The 20,845-nt window shown below is 33.3% G+C and overlaps 3 protein-coding genes across 6 annotated transcripts; 1 reads left to right on the forward strand and 2 right to left on the reverse strand.

The window, feature by feature from the left end:
• LOC109353182 (cullin-1-like) lies at positions 1,980 to 10,296 on the reverse strand. Of its 2 annotated transcripts, none has more exons than XM_019595404.1 (19): positions 10,024 to 10,296; positions 9,833 to 9,932; positions 6,480 to 6,665; positions 6,256 to 6,303; positions 5,960 to 6,163; positions 5,800 to 5,877; positions 5,539 to 5,628; positions 5,372 to 5,452; positions 5,210 to 5,272; positions 4,860 to 4,895; positions 4,690 to 4,776; positions 4,460 to 4,609; positions 4,310 to 4,365; positions 3,738 to 3,858; positions 3,485 to 3,643; positions 3,221 to 3,364; positions 2,864 to 3,082; positions 2,599 to 2,766; positions 1,980 to 2,508 (listed from the first exon to the last, which is right to left on the reverse strand). In XM_019595404.1, the coding sequence occupies exons 1-19, from the start codon at positions 10,161 to 10,163 to the stop codon at positions 2,407 to 2,409; spliced, it is 2,232 nt and encodes a 743-aa protein (XP_019450949.1). In that variant the 5' UTR covers positions 10,164 to 10,296; the 3' UTR covers positions 1,980 to 2,406. The 2 variants fall into 2 exon arrangements, with proteins under 2 accessions (XP_019450949.1, XP_019450940.1); XM_019595395.1 differs by lacking the exons at positions 9,833 to 9,932; positions 10,024 to 10,296 and adding exons at positions 8,360 to 8,459; positions 8,551 to 8,821.
• On the reverse strand, positions 13,403 to 14,877 carry LOC109353196. The gene has a single exon (XM_019595415.1). It carries the CDS (start codon positions 14,781 to 14,783, stop codon positions 13,665 to 13,667), a length of 1,119 nt encoding a protein of 372 aa, XP_019450960.1. The 5' UTR covers positions 14,784 to 14,877; the 3' UTR covers positions 13,403 to 13,664.
• On the forward strand, positions 15,798 to 20,249 carry LOC109353204 (mitochondrial thiamine pyrophosphate carrier-like). Of its 3 annotated transcripts, none has more exons than XM_019595444.1 (8): positions 15,798 to 15,976; positions 16,150 to 16,286; positions 16,366 to 16,482; positions 16,576 to 16,687; positions 17,027 to 17,154; positions 18,203 to 18,355; positions 19,376 to 19,516; positions 19,723 to 20,249. In XM_019595444.1, exons 2-8 carry the CDS (start codon positions 16,164 to 16,166, stop codon positions 19,936 to 19,938), a joined length of 990 nt encoding a protein of 329 aa, XP_019450989.1. In that variant the 5' UTR covers positions 15,798 to 15,976; positions 16,150 to 16,163; the 3' UTR covers positions 19,939 to 20,249. The 3 variants fall into 3 exon arrangements, with proteins under 3 accessions (XP_019450989.1, XP_019450973.1, XP_019450981.1); XM_019595428.1 differs by having other exon boundaries at positions 15,798 to 15,975; positions 16,129 to 16,286; XM_019595436.1 differs by having other exon boundaries at positions 15,798 to 15,975; positions 16,141 to 16,286.

Here is a 20,845-nt window from a genome sequence, read left to right on the forward strand (position 1 = left end):
ATTATTTAACTATGCATAATTTTAGCATGGCTAAAAACAAATTAAAATTAGTGTTTATTTTTGTCCAATTCTAATTAACTTCATGTAACTCTTGTGAGATACAGATATTCTCCTCTCAATATTTTATACCATCCTACAATTATGTCGTTCAACATTTGATCTTGCAATTTTGTTTTTATCATAATGTTGGATTCATAATGGCTAGTGACTAAGGAAGTAAGATATATTCGAACGACATGCATATCTGTGTAAATGCATTCTTTGTCTAGGAGCCAAATAACGTAATTATCATCAAAGTGCTTCTCATCATATCCTATATATGTCTTTATATCTTTCCAATGTGCCTAAAAATCTTTTCCATCTCCTTACTAAAGGTTATTATAATATTGTTCCATACACGTAGTCGATATCACTTAATAAAATTAAAGCTTGTTTATTGTTGTAGGGTTTGAGTATTAGTTTTTGATGTGAACCCGGAGGTTCTCATCAGTTTTGGTCTATTTGCAAGTTGAATTTGAATAATACTGGATGTGTGATTGGCGATTGGTAGGTGTTTGTCCAAAGGCGCGTGAAGCAATTGGTGGCGAAAAGAACGTGATAGGTTTTGAGATTAGATAAATCAACATCATCGTCTGAACAGAGAGAGGAACAATGTGTGACTCGGCGAAAATGTCATTGATTACGGATCACGTTATTTATAATATAAAATAAAATTGGTAACCGGTTACAGCCGGTACAAAGTGGGCATTGAGTTGAAGAAGCTTAAGGCACAAGTCAATTACTTCCAAAGCAAAAGCAATAAACCAAACCAGCAATCAAACTGTACTACTGTACTCTCTATACCCACCCAATTGTCGGTCAGATATTTTTCCTCACTATTTTGCTTTTCCTTTTACTTTTTCATATCCATTACGCCGATGGAGAACCAGCTAGCTCTCGACTCGAGTGGCATTTCACCCCTAACCACGACTCATCCATTGATTCTTCAACATCAGTCGGTTCGAACCTACACTTACTTGTTAACAATATTTTTTATAATTTATTATGTGTATCATTTTCCAATACAATCTTATTTTTTTACGAGTGTCTGCTGCATTCAGCCATGTAACAAATGTATGAATGGAGCCATGTCAACCCAAACTTTTGTGAAGATTGTTGCTTACTCTACAGCCTTGGGCTTCACGTCTAAGTAGGGATTTAAGCATATTTCTTGATTTTCAGCATTTGCAGTGTTTCTCAATGGTTGAATAAATAGCCAGTGAATGAATTTCATTATGTAATTATTTAGTCCTTACGAAAAACCACTAATCATTTGGGTCTCAACTAAAAATAGACGAGTCTTTTAGATAGCTACATCGCTTCTTTAAATAATGGTGCTAGCAGTATCAATCAAAGTTAAAAATGTAATTTTATTAGTGAAAAAGGTAATGTTTAAATCCCTACTTAGAAATGATGCATGCAAATTGGCGTAACCCTGGATCTAGAAATGCTTCTCAACCACCATGGATCTTTATTACCTTCTAAAGAAGAGTCCATTATGGAACCGTCTTCAAAAACCAAGTTGGTCAAATTAATATCTAAAACTAGATTAAATTTTACCAATATTTCTATAACTTAATGTCTAAAATTGTCACTTCCAACAGATAATGAAGCATAAGCTCAACATAACTGATAATAATTGATGAAAGCTGGTAGGTAATGCTTTCATTTCATAGATACATTAAATACTATTGAGAGTGGAGCACCATGATGTTTTAAGGTGAAGAGATCATGACCATTACTGAACTGAATGTAATAATAATTTCATTGAATGAAGATGCATAAGTCTTACCAGGATAATGTCACCAGTCATATCCTGGTATGAGATCCAAATATCATACAAAGCATTCACTGGTTACGCCTCACGACAGATAACGTTAGAATCCTTGTCGTAACCCTATCCTCAAATAACAGAAAGTATAAAAATGGAATAGATGATGCAATGGAAGATGATTATAGAGATTTAATGTAAAGCATCATAGCTGTAGGGTTTGGATTCAAAAGACATACCCGTTCACCTCAATATTTCTAAGCCGGCAATACAATTTCACTGAAAGTACAGTTTACATAATTTCTTTTTTTGGTTGTTTTAGGGAATTGCAGCAGTGAAAAGCAAAGAACACGGTGAAGGTACCAGAAAGCTGGACCTACTTATGGAATTGATTACAAATGTCCCAACATGAGCACACATCTATAGTACTAATGCATACCTGGATATGCTGCCAAAATATATAGCACTTGTAGCTCCTCTACAAGGAAAATAGGAACTCTTTCTTGTGTGCACAAAAGTTCAATCATGATTCCTCTTTTCTTTTGCTATTTGCAGTAACCACTTCATTTGTGCAATTGTTCAGACTTCAGACCACATCAGGCCAAGTACTTGAACATATTTGCATTATCTTTGTCCCTTTCCAAGTAATCTCGAGAAATCAAGTCTTCAATCCGCTTTTTAATTGCCTTGACATCAGGCTGGAAAATTACATTCCATATAAAAAACTCAGAATTTGTGAGGAAAAACAATCATAGAATATTATGATAGGGAAGTGGTCAAATACAAACCTTGAACATTCGACCCAACTGCTCAACACATTCCACAACTAAGTGTTGGTAGCCCAAAAGTTTACGACTTTTCATAATACGCACAATTGAGGCATCAATAGCATATCTTCTGTCCTTGTCAACATCCTCAATCACTTTTTTCTTCTCATCCACAGGAGGAAGAGGAATCTGCAAAAAATTCACAATTCCACTCAAAAGTCGGTAACTTAAACATATGGACAAACAAAGAGAAAAGGAGTAGAGATCAAAAAAATTAGCATTATACCTTGATCCTCCTCATTTTGTCAGTAAATTTTGAATTAAATTCAAAATAATCGGTAGAAGATATTGTTTTTGTGTTCGGTTCCTTGTTAAGAATCTTGTACTTGGCACATGACAAGGAGTGAAGCAATCTAATAACATCATCATCTGATAAGTTTAACTGAGTCATTATCTCTGAATAACTCAGCCTATCTGCAGAATTAAAAAGCAGCAATGCTGAAGCCTACAGAAAAGTATTACAACATTGGATCAGTAGAAAGAAATACATAGATTAATTCGTGGATATCACAAAAGTGAAAAATGGATGTGTGGTGAACAGGCACAGTTTTCCAGAGAAGAAGCATGTGGTAAGTAATATGACCTGGTAGGTTGTGACAATCAGTTCCACAGTTTTTGGCTCAAATTTCCCAATTATATTACAGGTACCCAAGGAGTAGATCCATGTGAGTTTTCTGTGCTTTGTTTTAGTTTGATAAAACTCCTTGAAAACTTCAACGCACCTAACCTTAAAAAATACTGGTGTTAGATGTAGACAAAAATCTACATAATCTAATTTAGATAATATCAACACTCAACAACAAGTTCTAATTCTACTTTTGTTTATATGAAAGAAGAACAGGAATACCATTTCCACCGGAAGATTGAGATCAAAAGATTTGTAACTAGGCCAGAAGCCAGTTGTTAGAACGGTAACAGTCAAGTCTATTCCAGGGTCTGCAGTATTATTACTTAAATACTCCTCAAAGCTAGTTTGATTCTCCTTAGCCAGTGTCAGATCTGTAACCTGGTAGGAGCAAAAGACATTTAAGTTTTCCTTATCAATCAACCATTGAATGTTATATATGAGCCTTAATTTACAAATACTTGAAAATACTGACCATTCCTTCCATCTTTGAAGTAAACTGTCCACCACATTGTTGCTTCAATTTTGTTAAAATACTTCTCTCATGGTCATCATTGGCACTCTTGTCAAAAAGAAGCCTTCGAGCAAGCTTCTTCCTGAAAGCAAGAAATCAAGAACCCTGCATTAGTATTCTTTTCAAAGCATAATAGACAAACAAAGAGTACAATTTTGATATTGAGGTTTATCCACACAACTCTCCCAAAGTTTAAGCTGTTAGGAGAATTCCAAGAGTGGTTTTACTTCTCTAACAAGCCCACTACTGCAAGATTGTTTTGGGCTTGAAAAGTGGATAATGCACAGGCCCACTCTACCTTACACCAAAATTCAGCCAAAGGAATAGGGGTAGCCAAGATTCAACTCCCGAGATTGCTCAAAATTGGTATCATATCTCTAAAAATAGTAAATTCTTATAAACCACCAAGAAACAATAGCAGCAATTATCATGAATAAACTGACACAACAAAAATTGCAAAATCAAATCCTTTTTGACCAGCATATAAAACCAAATTATCACCACACAAAACATCCTCTTCTCTTTTATTTCACCTATAGAATTCAGCAAACAAGTCTTTGTCGCTAATATAAGCGAGCAGCTTAACCACCTGCAAATGGACCAAAACAAATTCCAAAGTCAAAACCACATGCATCATGCATCCAGTCAATAGAAGTATATTGAAAATCAAGAAAGATGCAGACCTTTTCAAGAGTTTCTTCAATTGCTTCATCGCTCAATTTTTCACTTCCTCCTTTCTTAAGAATGTTATCACAAAAAGTGGCAAGCAGTTCCGCACTTGAGCTTCCGGCAACACCCTTGTTACAAAAGATCTCAAAAGCTTCCTTAAGTGCCTACATGATCAAAACTTTCAATTTTATATATGCACATATCAATGCAAATAAGAATTATAAAGTTACTCTCTAATCAAAACCTTGTGGAAAAGTGTATGATTCTGGAAACAATCATTCACATATGTCAGGTACTTATCATGCAGATCAATTACTTTCCGAACAAAAACCTGGAGAAGGAAACCAATTTTAGGTACCACAACTGAAAAAGAAATTACAGTTAAATTAATAAAACTTAACACTTTATAATTACCTGCTCTTGCAGACCAATGATATCCTTTTTATCTGGCTGCAAACATTTTCATTTGAAAGAATAAGAAATACAATGTCAATTGTAAATACAGATTGCTCTAAAAGTATGACATCACTACCGCATGATCATTAAGAAATTTGCTAATTGCAGGAAATTTATATATCAATCTGTCAGGACAGCAACTTCAAAATCTTGACCCACTCCTACACATTCGAAGAGGCCAAAGTTCTTTTTTTCCCTAGATAAGAGAGACCCAAGTTGGGTATTGTAGTACCAAATGCTAGGAGGTAAGGATCTAAGAAGAGCATAAGCTCAATGCCACAAAGATGAGGATGTTGCGTTGTACAAACCTTTTTGTTACTAGCTGCATCTTCAGCAAGCTTCACCAGTGCCATACCTTCAGTGGTAACATGCTGGAAAAGAGAAAAGGAAAAGCATTTTAATAAACAAGTGAGCAAGAAAAAAAGAGAGGAACAATGGCATAAAGGTCAGATAATTTGAATGTCACCAACCTGCTTAAATATACTCGAAATAGGATCTAAGCCTCGAGGTGTCTTAGAAAATAGCCTGAACATTCTTGACAAATCTTCAACCTATGCATTTAAAAGGAAACATAAAAATGCTGATTCATGGTGAAAATTTTTGTAAGCATAATAAGTATGATAAATTTCACGAGTACCTTGTCATCCCTGAGCAATGCATGACATCCAGAGTGCTCTTTCTCAAGGAGTTGGTTTGCATATACGGATAACAGCTCATGTTGAACTTTCTAAAAGAGAAATTTTCCATAACAAAAGAAAACCACAGAAAGGTTCAGAAACTATAAAATGACACCAAAAAATCAACAATAACCATTAAGATTTTTTCCTTCAAGTTGCCTTCACTCGGTATGGTAGTAAATCCAAATAGCTGAAATAGTATCACAAAATCAACAACAAACCTCGAGTAACTTTGGCTCACTGCTAGAGTGCAAGTAATGAGCAACCCTATCTTTCTCCCGTTTTAAGCACTCCTCAGCCTGTAATAAAAGAAGAGCAAACAAATTGACGAGAAATGATGTTAATGAAGAAAACAAGTTAAGCACAGCTGAGAAGCCATACCTTAAGCATATAATCAGGACAAGAATCTTCTAAGATCCAATTTGAAGCCTTCCGAGAATAATAAGCAGAGGTGTCTTTCAGCATGACAGCTTCAAATTTATTTTCATAATGATCCATTTGCCCCATTCCAATTTCAACAAATATATCCAATACGTTCTTCAATAGAGCTCGATCAATTTGCTCTCCCTCGCGTTCTTGATCAATCTTTGAACAAAAAGGATTAGTTATTAGATATTAGTTAATTGATCTAAATTCATAAATATTGAAAATCTAGCATAATAAGGAAGAAAACATACAAGAGAAATAACTGCATCTCTCACATTCCAGTTTAGTTCCTTGTAAACCTGCAAAATAAATTTATTTTGTAACAAAGTGGCATAAAAATGAAATTAAATTTATAGGAAAGACATCTAATTAGTGATAGCACTACAAAACCTGTCTTTATTACAAGATTGACAAAACTATCTAAAAGAAAAAATTAACAGGATCATGTAAGGTTAAGACTTAAGTGTAACATTACCAAGTCACGAAAGCAGGTCAACCCAACTTCATTAAGGGCCGGCAGTGACCTCCGAGCAATAAAGTAGCGATCCAAATAGTGAAAGAAACGAGAAAGCCACCTAACCATAATTTTATGGTTTGCCCACCTCTTCACAAGTTCTCTCAACATAAATTCATCATGCTTCTCTCTCAATGAAGGTAATACCTATAACCTCATCCCAGCCAAAATAATTCATTTGAAGATGGTTGGAAATAAAATCAATAATAGATACAACAATCACAAAAATTGAACCAAAGGGATCATAAATACAATTTTACACTATCAACCAATCATTCATTGTCACATCATTAAAATTGTGACTCTCATAATAACTATTTTAAAGGTCACCATGCAGTCATGAACAATTGGTTGATAGTGTAAACAACTTTGCAGTGACAATGCATCAAAATTAATAGCATGAATATTTTATTGTTAAATAGTATTTGGTAAGTCACATGACACCCCACACACCCAAAAAGAAATCATTATAAAATGTGCCATCTATCTTAATGAAAAGAAAAGCACATCATTGGACAAAGGACCAAATAAACTTTGAGAAATCCTCTAGCCATATTGGTAAATACATATAAACAAGCATAAGGACTACAAATAGAAAACAAGAACATTATCAGAGAGAGAGATATCAAACATGATATAATAATAGATGGCACCAATACTACCACCACTGCCATTTGGATATATCACTATATGGTATGCTAAGAAAACACTGCCTCATATTCTATGTTGGATGCCAAAAATCATATAATCCCAATACATATAAAAAACAAGTTTGAAGTATTCAATATTTCAATATGACTAATAAATTAAATGGTTAAAACACAAGACTTAGAAGTCTATTTGGATGAGGGGTAATGAGAAGGAGGGGAAGGGAAAGGATGGGAAGAAAATAATTTTCTTTTGCTTTTAATTCCCCTCCAAAACTAAGGGTAATACCTTTGCTTTTATTTGAATTTTTACATTTACAATTCTAGACCATGCATTGAGTTGTGTTAAACGCAAATTTTAAAGGTAATGTTATATTAAAATTTTGCCAATTACAACCTTTGACATTCCTCTTTCTCCCTTCTTTGATCAGCCAAACATTGAGAAGGCGAATGTTTTCCATTCCATCCTTCCCCTTCCATTCCATTCCATCCCATCCCATCTCTCTAAAATTTCCTGACATAGTGTGACAGTACAAAGACTTCCTCTTATACATGTAAATTTTTAACATTGTCAAAACTAAGAAGTATCATATCTTTAATCATATTTTCTTCTCCATGATTCTTCCATTCATCTATTTCAGTCTAATACAGATCTTCTGTGACTCTAGATGTGTGCACCACAACATCGGTCCTGCTACCTACCTCTCCTTATAATACCTCAGCAGATGCTGCTTCATTGATATCAGACTCGGTTTATTTGGATCCACTGTCTGACTATGATTTGTGATTTGTAAGGCGGCTGCTGCTACTATGATTCGTGGTCTGCAGTGGTTCCCATACGAACTACTTGCCACCCAATTGTGCTTCAGTCAACATATCACTCTACTTAAAATTATCGCTAGCTGGTTGCATTTGGGATTAAGTCGTTCCAAATCATTATTGGACCACGAATTAGGGATCAAACCACTTTTTTATTAACATGTTTTAGATCTCTTAGAACTACCTTACCTTACCTTATAAAAATTACATACCTAGAAAGAATAAAAGAGTTACCAAACGAGTCGGACAAACCCTAAACCAACATGAATGCAATACATACACTATTAGATACGGTACCAGTAGTTTAATCAAGTATTTACCTTTGTAAGCATGCAAAAGATCATGAACAAAATTAATAACAGAAACTAAACTCACAGTTGATAAGATATACTCTTCAAAAGATTCCCTGTACTTGTCATAAAGTTGTTGGGAATAATCATGAGGAGGCTTTTGAGTACACATATTATAGATGGTTCTGCAATTTGAAGGAATTGAAATTAAGCACACAGAGAATCAAATGAATAGTAAAATTAAAGAAATAATAATAATAAATAAAAAAGGTTTACGTATAAAGCATCATATAATCCTCAGAACTGAATTGAGGTTCAGGAAGGCCTTCTAGAATGTTCTTGAGTTTTGTGATTCCTTTGTGCATAAAATCCCATCCTTGTTCCAAATCGATGGTTTTACGCTCACTGAGTGACATGATCGAAGGAGAAGATTGAGAAAACCTAAGGGGAAAGAGGAAAATGGATCGGATAAAGAAAACCTAGAATGAGGAAATAAATAGAGAAGAGATTGAAGGGAGAGAAGAAGGATCAACAAGCATGGTTGATTCAAAGAGATTATTATTCAATTTCAATTAATTCATTCATTCTATCTATTCTCCACCAATGCCTTTTATTACATTCTAATTCCACTACTATTACTACTTTTATCATTTTTTTGGTATCAATGATATCATTTCATGTTTTGGCTAAGGAATTGATATTTTTTTTATTTCGGGACAGCTTATTCCAACAAGTATTATTCTAAGAATCAAATTCTCGGATATAGTAAGTCTTATATCATTAAACCAATAAATTGTTGGAAATACTTTTATCTAAGAGTAAAGTAAATCATTAAACATGCATTAATTGTGAAATATGTATTAATTATTAACAATATAAAAAATGAGATATAATGCTCATATTTAATAAAAACACTTGTACGCTATTTATATTATTACTAGCGTATTGGTAGTCACTTTGTGTCTGTTGACTCACATTTTTATTTTTTAGTATTAAATATTTAACTTTTATATATTTCGTTTTAGAAAATTATATTACTTTTTATTAAGTATAGATAATATTATAATTTATGTAATAAAAAATATAACGATGCTGCTTCATTGATATCAGACTCGGTTTATTTGGATCCACTGTCTGACTATGATTTGTGATTTGTAAGGCGGCTGCTGCTACTATGATTCGTGGTCTGCAGTGGTTCCCATACGAACTACTTGCCACCCAATTGTGCTTCAGTCAACATATCACTCTACTTAAAATTATCGCTAGCTGGTTGCATTTGGGATTAAGTCGTTCCAAATCATTATTGGACCACGAATTAGGGATCAAACCACTTTTTTATTAACATGTTTTAGATCTCTTAGAACTACCTTACCTTACCTTATAAAAATTACATACCTAGAAAGAATAAAAGAGTTACCAAACGAGTCGGACAAACCCTAAACCAACATGAATGCAATACATACACTATTAGATACGGTACCAGTAGTTTAATCAAGTATTTACCTTTGTAAGCATGCAAAAGATCATGAACAAAATTAATAACAGAAACTAAACTCACAGTTGATAAGATATACTCTTCAAAAGATTCCCTGTACTTGTCATAAAGTTGTTGGGAATAATCATGAGGAGGCTTTTGAGTACACATATTATAGATGGTTCTGCAATTTGAAGGAATTGAAATTAAGCACACAGAGAATCAAATGAATAGTAAAATTAAAGAAATAATAATAATAAATAAAAAAGGTTTACGTATAAAGCATCATATAATCCTCAGAACTGAATTGAGGTTCAGGAAGGCCTTCTAGAATGTTCTTGAGTTTTGTGATTCCTTTGTGCATAAAATCCCATCCTTGTTCCAAATCGATGGTTTTACGCTCACTGAGTGACATGATCGAAGGAGAAGATTGAGAAAACCTAAGGGGAAAGAGGAAAATGGATCGGATAAAGAAAACCTAGAATGAGGAAATAAATAGAGAAGAGATTGAAGGGAGAGAAGAAGGATCAACAAGCATGGTTGATTCAAAGAGATTATTATTCAATTTCAATTAATTCATTCATTCTATCTATTCTCCACCAATGCCTTTTATTACATTCTAATTCCACTACTATTACTACTTTTATCATTTTTTTGGTATCAATGATATCATTTCATGTTTTGGCTAAGGAATTGATATTTTTTTTATTTCGGGACAGCTTATTCCAACAAGTATTATTCTAAGAATCAAATTCTCGGATATAGTAAGTCTTATATCATTAAACCAATAAATTGTTGGAAATACTTTTATCTAAGAGTAAAGTAAATCATTAAACATGCATTAATTGTGAAATATGTATTAATTATTAACAATATAAAAAATGAGATATAATGCTCATATTTAATAAAAACACTTGTACGCTATTTATATTATTACTAGCGTATTGGTAGTCACTTTGTGTCTGTTGACTCACATTTTTATTTTTTAGTATTAAATATTTAACTTTTATATATTTCGTTTTAGAAAATTATATTACTTTTTATTAAGTATAGATAATATTATAATTTATGTAATAAAAAATATAACAATGAATTGTGATATTACTAAAACTTACATTAAAAATTATATTGGTGTTTTGATATTAAACTCTTACATTATTAGTATATCAAACTCTTATCTTACCGGTATATCAAACTTTTATCTAACCACTATATCAAACTCTTATGGCAATGTCTACATTTTTACTCTAAAATATTTCAAAATAAAAAAATGGGAGTTATGGGTGGGGTGAAATATAAAGACCTAAGTTAAAATGGTAATTTAGGTGTGATTGGTTTACAAAAGAAAGGTTGAAAAAAAAAAAGTTGATGGGAGAAAATGTGATAAGCGAGGTGATCTACTTACTCAAATAATAAGTTTAAAAATTTACTCAATATTTTAGCTATCAATTGTAGAAAATTTAATGATTTGAATTAATTCTTAATTGCATGCTTGACTCCAAGGGTTCTTTAGATCATATAGGCAGCTATACCTATGTGTAAAGTTTATTATAAATTATAAAACTGTAGTATGCACATTAATTATTTAAGTATTTTTCCATTATTGAATAAAACTGTAGTATCATTTGCATATTTCGATGTAAAAGGAACAAGACAAAATAGAGTGACTTCTACTAATGTAATTGCATTGGGCTAATAAAATGGTCTATTTGCATAAAAATAGATAATTAATATATACTTGAGAGTCATACTATAACCAATTTTTTATGGTATAAAATTTAAGGAAATAATTAATAAATAAGTCAATGATTTAAATATTACCTCTTATAAATAATAAGATATTAACATTTGTCTCAACATTTTTTTAGGACAGAATAACATAGATCATTTTATTTCCTTGCAAATTCTACATATGGCAGTATCATTACCCTTTCTCAAAATAAAGACATTGTTCAGAGCATATAACTTTTTATGTAGGGTATTAATTTTTACTCAGTCAATAAACAAATTTGGAAGGAGATGTAGCTTTTAAACATAGAATTTTTTAGCATTTGAAAATTAGTTTTTAGAAAACTATTTCAAAAACCATCATAATTTACAATAATTCATGATAATTTTTTTGCTTTTAAAATTTATCAAATTACAATAATTACACCATACTGAAATATCAATTATAAAAAATTACTAATACTCTACTATATATATGATTAAATAAATTATTATCAATACCAATATTCATTTAATTATAAAATTTACAATAATTTTACCAAATTACTACTTAGTTAAATATATATTTTTGGTACCACAAAGGATATCTTATCACATTTTGGTAAGAAATTAATCTATTTTGGAGTGTGTGACTGTCACTCTCAATAAATATCACTCACAAAAATTGAATCATTGATATTTTAATCATCCCAAGAATCTAGTTGAAACTTAACACATTTCAGTCAGTTTCACAACTAGTTCAAGAAGCTGCCCTCTATAAGTTTCTAGTATAAGCTGGCAACAATTTGGGTTATGACTATGGATGCAGACGCAATTATTAGATAAGTATGACATGAAAAATATATCTATTGTTTACTAATTATAATTTAACTATTAAGGATTGTTTTAATTTTTCATTGGACTTAAAGAATATGCAATATTAAGTTGTTTAAACTAATATACATTGTTATATGTAATTTTAAAATATAACAATAACATAATATTGTATTGTTTAATTTTTATCAGTTTTTATTTTTAAATCGGTTTTGGGTTCAAAAATTAAACCTAAATAATATTTAGGGCTAAGGTTGGAGACAAACATGACCCGACCGTGCCACAATCATTAACTTATCATCATTCAGAAACTCCTATAAAATCACACCAATTTTTTTACTACCTACTATTTGAAAGTACGTGGAAAATACATGCATCATTATTCTTATATCAAAAGACCATATTGCATTATTGCTGAAAATCCAATTAAAAACAGATTACTCAAAAGGGGCATGCAACAAAGTATGCTAACATCTCTACACATCTACTGTATTAAACTGTTAGGAATCCCAATTGAGTAGAATAACAAACTCAATGTGGTACTTAAGCCATGAGACTCTCCCACCCGATAGACTAGTCTTTTGGGTTGGGCTCTCCTCATGTGCTTAAGTCGTAACATAAACCCGCTAGAAAGCCCATGTGATTTACACCAGGGCGAAACCAAAAAGGTAACCCTATCCTGGACATAATCCATAGGCGAAAAGGAATCATTGAAAATTATATTGTTCCTTTCCAACCAAATACACCAAAGGACTGCAGAAACATACCTTCCCATTTTACTACTATAAGACATTATAGTGAAGCATCCTTAAAGCTGGAACAACTGTCCAAGATAGAGATCCATTTACTCAACACTTTCCTTAGCAAGTTTGAACTCATGAGTAGCTTTTACCTATTCATGGACAGAGAAACCTATACTATTCGCCGATACATCTTTTCGGAATTTCAGTAACAAGAACTGGTTATTTGATGGGATAATATAACCCATATCATCCCTTGTCCCAAACAAAACAATCAAACAACCAGCTGCAAGGTAAGAAAGAATAACCTTTCTCCAAATTCATAACCAAAGCAGAGGTACTTTCGATATATAAGAAATGAAACAAAGCCATATATTTATACTTTTGGATCAATCATTTATAAAATGTCAAGTTACTGATACAAATCATAAAAATATTGAGTTACTGATACAAATCAGAAATGTGAGTTTGTGACAAACATGAAAAAAAGCTTCCAACTGAGCAAATGGAGTATGAAACAATTCAATCAAATTAATAAAAATCTAGACTTGACAGGAGCAGAAGTGCAATGCTAGTACTACGATGAGAGAAAGAAACGCGATAATAAGCTCAAAATTGTAATCATATGTTAACGGTTAACCAACCGAGAGATGCTGCAGTTCTTTCTGATATAGCTTTAATAGCCGAGATGCATCTTTCTCATCAAGACATCTCACAAACTTCTCGAGGAACATATCCTCAGATAAACCAAATGGTGTAACTAAATTCGCATCCTTTCTCATCAAACCTTTGGAGAGAAGTTCCTTGACAACAGAAGCCCTTGGAATAAGCCTTTTCTCCAAGCTATATCCGAAAATCACTGGTGCTCTGAGAAGGGTTGAACGATCCCAACCAAGCTGACCCACCCAAAAGCTTATCACTGCATTGAGTTTACCCGGAGATCGTAGCATAAATTGTGGCAGCCTCTTAAAGGCTTCTAAAATTTCTTGTTCAGACCAACCCCATGTCTTAAAGGCATCAATTTTAGCATCCCACTGAGCTTTAGTAATAGCCTTTTTCGCCAACATTGCAACACTAAAACTTGTCTTGGAAGGATTAAAACCCATTTTTTTGACTTCATCCAAGACTTTTCCGAGATCATTCGAACACAGTACAGTAGGCCTAGTACGAAACAAATGGTAAATGTTGTTATGTGTGACACCTTCATCAATCAACATATTAACATTGTGTTGTACACGTGCATCGGAAATTGAAGTAGGAGAAGCAATAACACAAGCAATGGCTCTTTCATCAGAAGGGCTGAACCGTCTTACCAATTCAAAAGCAGGGATTATATGATTTTCAAGGCTCTTACGAAGAAAATCAGGGCTACGTGACACTGTTGCAACAACATCAAAAGGGGAAGCACCTTTAGAGATTAAAAATTGAAACTTTGGCAAAACCCTATTGATGGGATCGCATGTGAGAAGCTCTGGTGCTCTACGCATAACACTGTTTATCTGGGTATCGGAGAAACCATGGGTTTTGAAGAAAGCGAGAACAGATTCAGGTTTTTGGGGGTTATCGAAATGAACTCGCTTAGAGGTTTTGAGAGCGATTTCTGGTGAAAAACCAAATTTGTTTATGAGATAGGGAACGGTGAAAGCTTTGTGATTTGAAGCAGTGGAGAAGAAGTTCAGAGGTGAAGGGTGAATGTAACATTGTGAAAGGTAGAGAATGGATCTGAAACGATGAGAGTTAAACATAAGAGACATTGATTTCAATGATAATCGGAAAAATGGTGTTGCGTTCTAATTCTAAAACTTCTTCTTCTTCTTCCTCCGCCGTATATCACAACTATTAGCGGCGGCGCCAATCAAAATCACAGTGTGATCGCAACACAAATCCAATGTAATAAGAAAACATGAAACAATAACATAATATAGTATTTTTTTATTTTTTTCTTAAATTAAGTTTGTTACAAACAAGTATATAGTATATAAATTTGATGAATTGCTTTAATTTTTTGTTTATAATTTTCAAATTTAAAATCATAATATAAAAAGATAATTTTTACTAAACACATACTTCAAATTATAAAATATAAATTCTCCTAAGGCACTAGACAAAACTGACATGCTTCGTAAACAAAATTTAAAGTATTATTTTGTTTCACATTAGTTTTTTATCCTTTCATCTTATAAGTAAAAAATTAATCATCTTTTATACTATGTATATTCTTCCAACAAGTATTGTTATTGATTTTTTAACTTTTTAGTCAACCTGAAAATCGAGTGTCCCTTAGTAATGACATATAAGTTTTTGTGTAAAGTAAGACAACATGTAAGATTATAACCAGAATACATATTCTTTTCCAAAATGAGTATCATTTCATGTACTTTGTTTTTGAATAGTAACAAAATATAAAATTAATATATATTTAAGATGAGGAATTCATTTACTTCAAAAGTAAGTTTTTTAAACTTTCTCTAAATCATAACCATCAATTCTAGGAAAATCCAATAGTTCGAATTAGTGAGTAGATTTAAATGACTTGATATCCCTAAAATTAAAAAATTTACTCTTAAAATAAATGAATCTCCATTTTATATTTAATTCATGTTTATTTTTTTAATCTATGATACATGTAGTGATATACAATTTAATATAGAAGATGTGAACTCAGTCTATAACATTTTTAAACTCATAAAAAATAGTTGAGAATTAAAAAAAGAGAGTTTAGTAATTAGTATAATTAGAAGGATATTTAAGGAAGTTGCTAGGAAAATCCATGAAGCAAAATCTGTGCCTAGAATAACAGAATCAATAATTTTGGTTCGTCTGCGCTAAATCTGAATCAAATAAGGCGGCAATATATAAACCCTTCTCTGCTTTCATCATCATAATCTCTCTCTCTTTCTCTCTGCTCTTTTTCTCCGTTCTCTCATTCTTCGTCCTCCCTTCCAGGTTCGTTCACAATACTCGTAATTCCTCAAATCCTCTTTTAATTTTGATTTTAATTTTACATAGTTTTGGGAAATTAATTTTAACCGGAACCCTAATTTGAAGGGTTTTCTATTAATATATGCAATTTTGATTTGATTGGGGTGCGCCTTGAAGGTTATGTTGTAGTCTGAAAAAGGAAGGGAGGGTTTATGGCAATGGAGGAACCTAGCCAAGTGAAGCGTGCCCTAATTGATTCATCGGCTGGTGCTATTTCCGGTGGAATTTCACGTACTGTCACTTCTCCACTTGATGTTATCAAGATTAGATTCCAGGTTCTTAATTTTGTCATTTTTGTTCTATTTTCAAATCATGCTTGTTATTATTCTTATTGATTCTCATCCGCAATAACAGGTTCAGCTAGAGCCCACATCAACATGGGCTTTACTACGCAGGGATTTGGTTACGCCGTCCAAATATACTGGAATGTTTCAGGCAAGCAGAGATATTTTGAGAGAAGAAGGCGTGCGGGTATTATAAACTGCTCCACCCTTTCTAATCCTTTTTAAGTCTATCATTTTGCTTTTTAAGTTAGTAGCTCTTTTGTCATCGACGTCTTTGCAGGGCTTTTGGCGGGGAAATGTACCGGCATTGCTCATGGTTATGCCATATACAGCTATACAATTTACAGTTTTGCATAAGATTAAGACTCTTGCCTCTGGCTCTTCCAATACAGGTATATCTGTTAGTTATTCAGCGTCTTAAGTCCTAACACTTTAGTTTCATTATCGAAGTGTTTTTGTTCAGAATTAGGTGGTGTTTTATCACATCATTTATAACTTTTAAAAAGCAGCTTCATAGGCTGGTCAAATTCACTGTTTTATATTTCTAAAATTTAATGATACCAAATTATTTGCACAAGGCATTTTAGTTATTGGGTGTATGTGAGCCGAAAACTGTGCTCATGCACACAACGCGCTTTTGATATGTATTACTAACCAGGAAGTGTCTATGTCTTCTCCAATTATAGCCTTCTAGGTTTGTTGTGTTCATTTGGTTGCTTTTGTTGCTGCAGAGGATCATGTTGGTCTGAGCCCTTATCTATCTTATGTCAGTGGGGCATTAGCTGGGTGTGCAGCTACTTTGGGGTCATATCCCTTTGATCTTATCCGGACTATATTAGCTTCTCAGGGTGAGCCAAAGGTATAAGCATTATTAAATTTATGGTTACATGGCATTTTCAAAGTAAATTTATGTGATGCTTGTTAGAGTTCTGAAGGCAAATAAAGCAAATTACCAGTCTGCTTTTTAAACACCCTCATTCAGTCCAATGACTTTTGCTTGTTCCTTGCATCATCATGACGTACCTACATCTCAATCTTACATGCTTTAAAGATTTATGTCGAGATCATGCATTTTGTTCATTACCTTCACATGTTGCAAGTGGTGGAGGTGCCCCATTTCAGTTTCTTCTTGAGTTCTTGTCAAGTTAGTGGTACCACCTATAGAATTTGTCAGATCAGATGGTATTAGGCACGAGTTGCACTGGCTTTGAAGCTATACTGAATCCTTAAAAGTGAAATTGACCTTTTAGTGCGCCATATACTTTTAGACTTTAGAGAAGTCGTACTGAGATTTCTTAATGGATTGGACTTCAAATGAATAATATAGTTATTTGTCCTCCTAGTCAATGTCTGAAGTTTAATCATTTGCTAATATCTAAACAAGTGCAGTGGGAGAAACTCTACAAATGATAAGGGCAATATAAATACGTTACATTTATTTCTATTGGAAAATCCCTGGGATGAGTGAGGAACATATACCCCCACTACAATTTGTAGTTGAGATCTAGTTCTTATGATTCACTCTGGGATCATTGTGATTTGTCAATTCAACTATTATGATTGACTTCAGCTTAGATGGCGAACGGATTGAAGGAGCACATGCCAGTATAATTGTGCCTCCTGGGCCTGTATCAGGCTTGTTCATCATTGGTCGTATGGCAAATATAGGTTGCCTCTTCAAGGATTTTTACATCTGTGTATAATGGGTTCTTTTGGCAGATATGGCTGAGGCCTTTATTAGTGAAGTCATGAAATCTCTTATTGTTCATTTTTCTTTTGAGTACTTGAATATGCCATTTATACTATTTTGTTTGCTTTGTGTTGAAATGCTGCTGATCTCTGATGTTGTGGTCCCTTTGAAGTTATTTTTTGTAACAATGCTATGCAAATATTTTGCCATCATTTAGGTATATCCAAATATGAGGTCAGCATTAATTGATATCATCCAGACTCGTGGATTCCAAGGATTGTATGCTGGATTGTCACCAACTCTAGTTGAGATTGTACCTTATGCAGGCTTACAATTTGGTACCTACGATACATTTAAGCGTTGGGCCATGGTAAAATCTCAGTCCTATTTAATTTTTCTTTCTTATTAGTTGACGTAATTATATCCTGCATGCAATATTTCCGTTTGTTTATTTTGCAACTATAGTAAGGTGAGATTGTACATTATCTTAGATTCTGCATGACTGATTATTCTAGCTTTCTTTCCTCTGTCTTATGCAAGTCCCACATCATCTGCCTCATTGTCTGATGAGTGATTTAAATACATGTTGGGCTACTCCTCTTATTGTCAATTGATTTTGAGATGAAACCTTAATATGGTATTAGAGAACGACTTCTCTCCCTGATTCTTGGGTCAAAATATGCACTTTTATCTTAGGTCAAAGGTGACCCGTAGTCTGGTATGTCAAACTTCTGTAGAGGGGATCTGGGGATGTCAGAAAGTAAGTCCCACATCGTCTACCTCAATGTCTCACGAGTGGTTTAAGTACCTATTGGGCTATTCCTCTCATTGTCAGTTGTTTTTGGAGATGGAACCTTAACAAAACTTATTCTCATTCCTTTTGGGTAGATGAATGTTGGTTTAGTTTTGAGGATTGCTCTATATGTGTCTCACTCTCAGTTTCTTTATTAGCTTTAGATTCTTATCATACCTGTTGCTTAGGTTACCCTGTCTGGATCTGCTTGGACTCTGGACATGGATTTCTGTTGCCTTTGAATGGTGGTTACTATGCTTGCACTAGCCATATGTACTAAAATGTCAGTACACAGCAGTCTGTGTTAATTTTGAATTTGAAAAATTAACCATGTTATTGCTTCGTACCTGTTGTCCACTTTGCATTTTGGTTATAGTTTAAACTAAAATTGTATTAAATTAGTAGCAGAGTAGAAGAGGAACCTTGGAATTATGTCACTGCAAATTTGTTTTGATTTGTATGCTGTAACCTTGTATCAAAGATGGAGTTGGAATCCTTCATACAGCTGATGAATGTTTTGTTTTAGTTTCACTTTACAGTATGCTATTCAGTGAGACCTCTTTATTTATTATGTGTGTTGTTTGCCTGGAATTGTAGGCTTGGAACCATTTCAGATATTCCAACACCACTGCGGATGATAGCCTTTCTAGCTTTCAGCTTTTTATCTGTGGGTTGGCGGCTGGGACATGTGCCAAACTTGTTTGTCATCCACTTGATGTGGTCAAGAAAAGATTCCAGGTAACCTCTGCTCCTTTTTAATAGTACTAGCTAGTAGTAGGATCATTTGATCAAATATCGATCTGAATGTCTTTTTTATGTACCCAAAAGTTAAATCTCAATGTCTTTTGTGTCATCTGAAACAAGTAAAGGATATTGAAGAAAACTGAATTTGTAATTTTATCATGTCAATGTAATTATGGATCTTCATTCATCTTCTGCTAAAGATTGAAGGGCTTCAAAGGCATCCAAGATATGGAGCTCGGGTTGAGCATCGTGCATACAGGAATATGTTTGATGCCATGCAACGCATATTGCAGTTTGAGGGTTGGGCTGGTCTATACAAGGGGATACTCCCATCAACTGTTAAAGCTGCACCAGCTGGTGCTGTAACATTTGTTGCATATGAATTGACATCAGATTGGTTAGAGACCCTTTCTTGAATTGATCGTTCACACCTTTTATGATTAGCTATCTCATTCTTTTTTGACAAAATATAAAATTGATTCCCTCGTAGGAAAACATGAGGGATGTGCTAAATTTTTTGCTAGTAAACTATATTGAGGGTTGATAAGATTGCACTTCCATTAGATGGAAAGTAAGATCAAGTAAACATCAACTTTTGTTGCATTTGTCTTTTTGGACACTGATTACCTTGCCCGGTTGGGAACTTAGGATGATCATTCTTGATGCTAACATGTTCTGATTCCAAATGTAAATTTCTAAAATGGTCCAAATGCTTGTCTTTCTGTCTCTACTCGTGGAAGGAAGTAACATGTGTTCGGATTCAACCGATACTAGGTTTGACGCGGCACCAAGATTAGTAGATAATTAATGTTTTTGTATCGAATGACAGCCTCAACTCGAATACTTGTACTTGGATGAAATAACTTCTCCATCTTCAAATCTTGTATGTGAAATAATTTCTTTCCTTTTCTGTTCATTTGTGAAATAGCTTGAATGAGCTTTAAGCTGTCGATCACGGGGCATTATTGGTAAAAAAGAAAGAAAGGAGACATCATATCGTTATAAACTATGGTTATAAACAAACACGATTCATTCGGTTTATGTTTGGGTACCAGATATAACAAGAATAATGTTCAATTCCCTTCCTATGAGGTAATAATTTCCATGAAAGTGTGATGTTCCATTTTTTTAGCTTTTTCAGCAAATACTAATTTCAACTAGGCATGTTAAGAGAACGTGATTCTCCATTTCTGATGTAACACATTATCTTACAAAGCAGAAGCACAGTTTGCTCCACAGCTTATATAGCCATAAATGAAACAACTTCAAACTCATTTCAAGATCATGGCATTTACAAGAAAGAGCAAATAGAATAATTAACAA

This window comes from Lupinus angustifolius, chromosome LG01, assembly GCF_001865875.1.
Source record: "Lupinus angustifolius cultivar Tanjil chromosome LG01, LupAngTanjil_v1.0, whole genome shotgun sequence".
Lineage (NCBI taxonomy): Eukaryota > Viridiplantae > Streptophyta > Magnoliopsida > Fabales > Fabaceae > Lupinus > Lupinus angustifolius.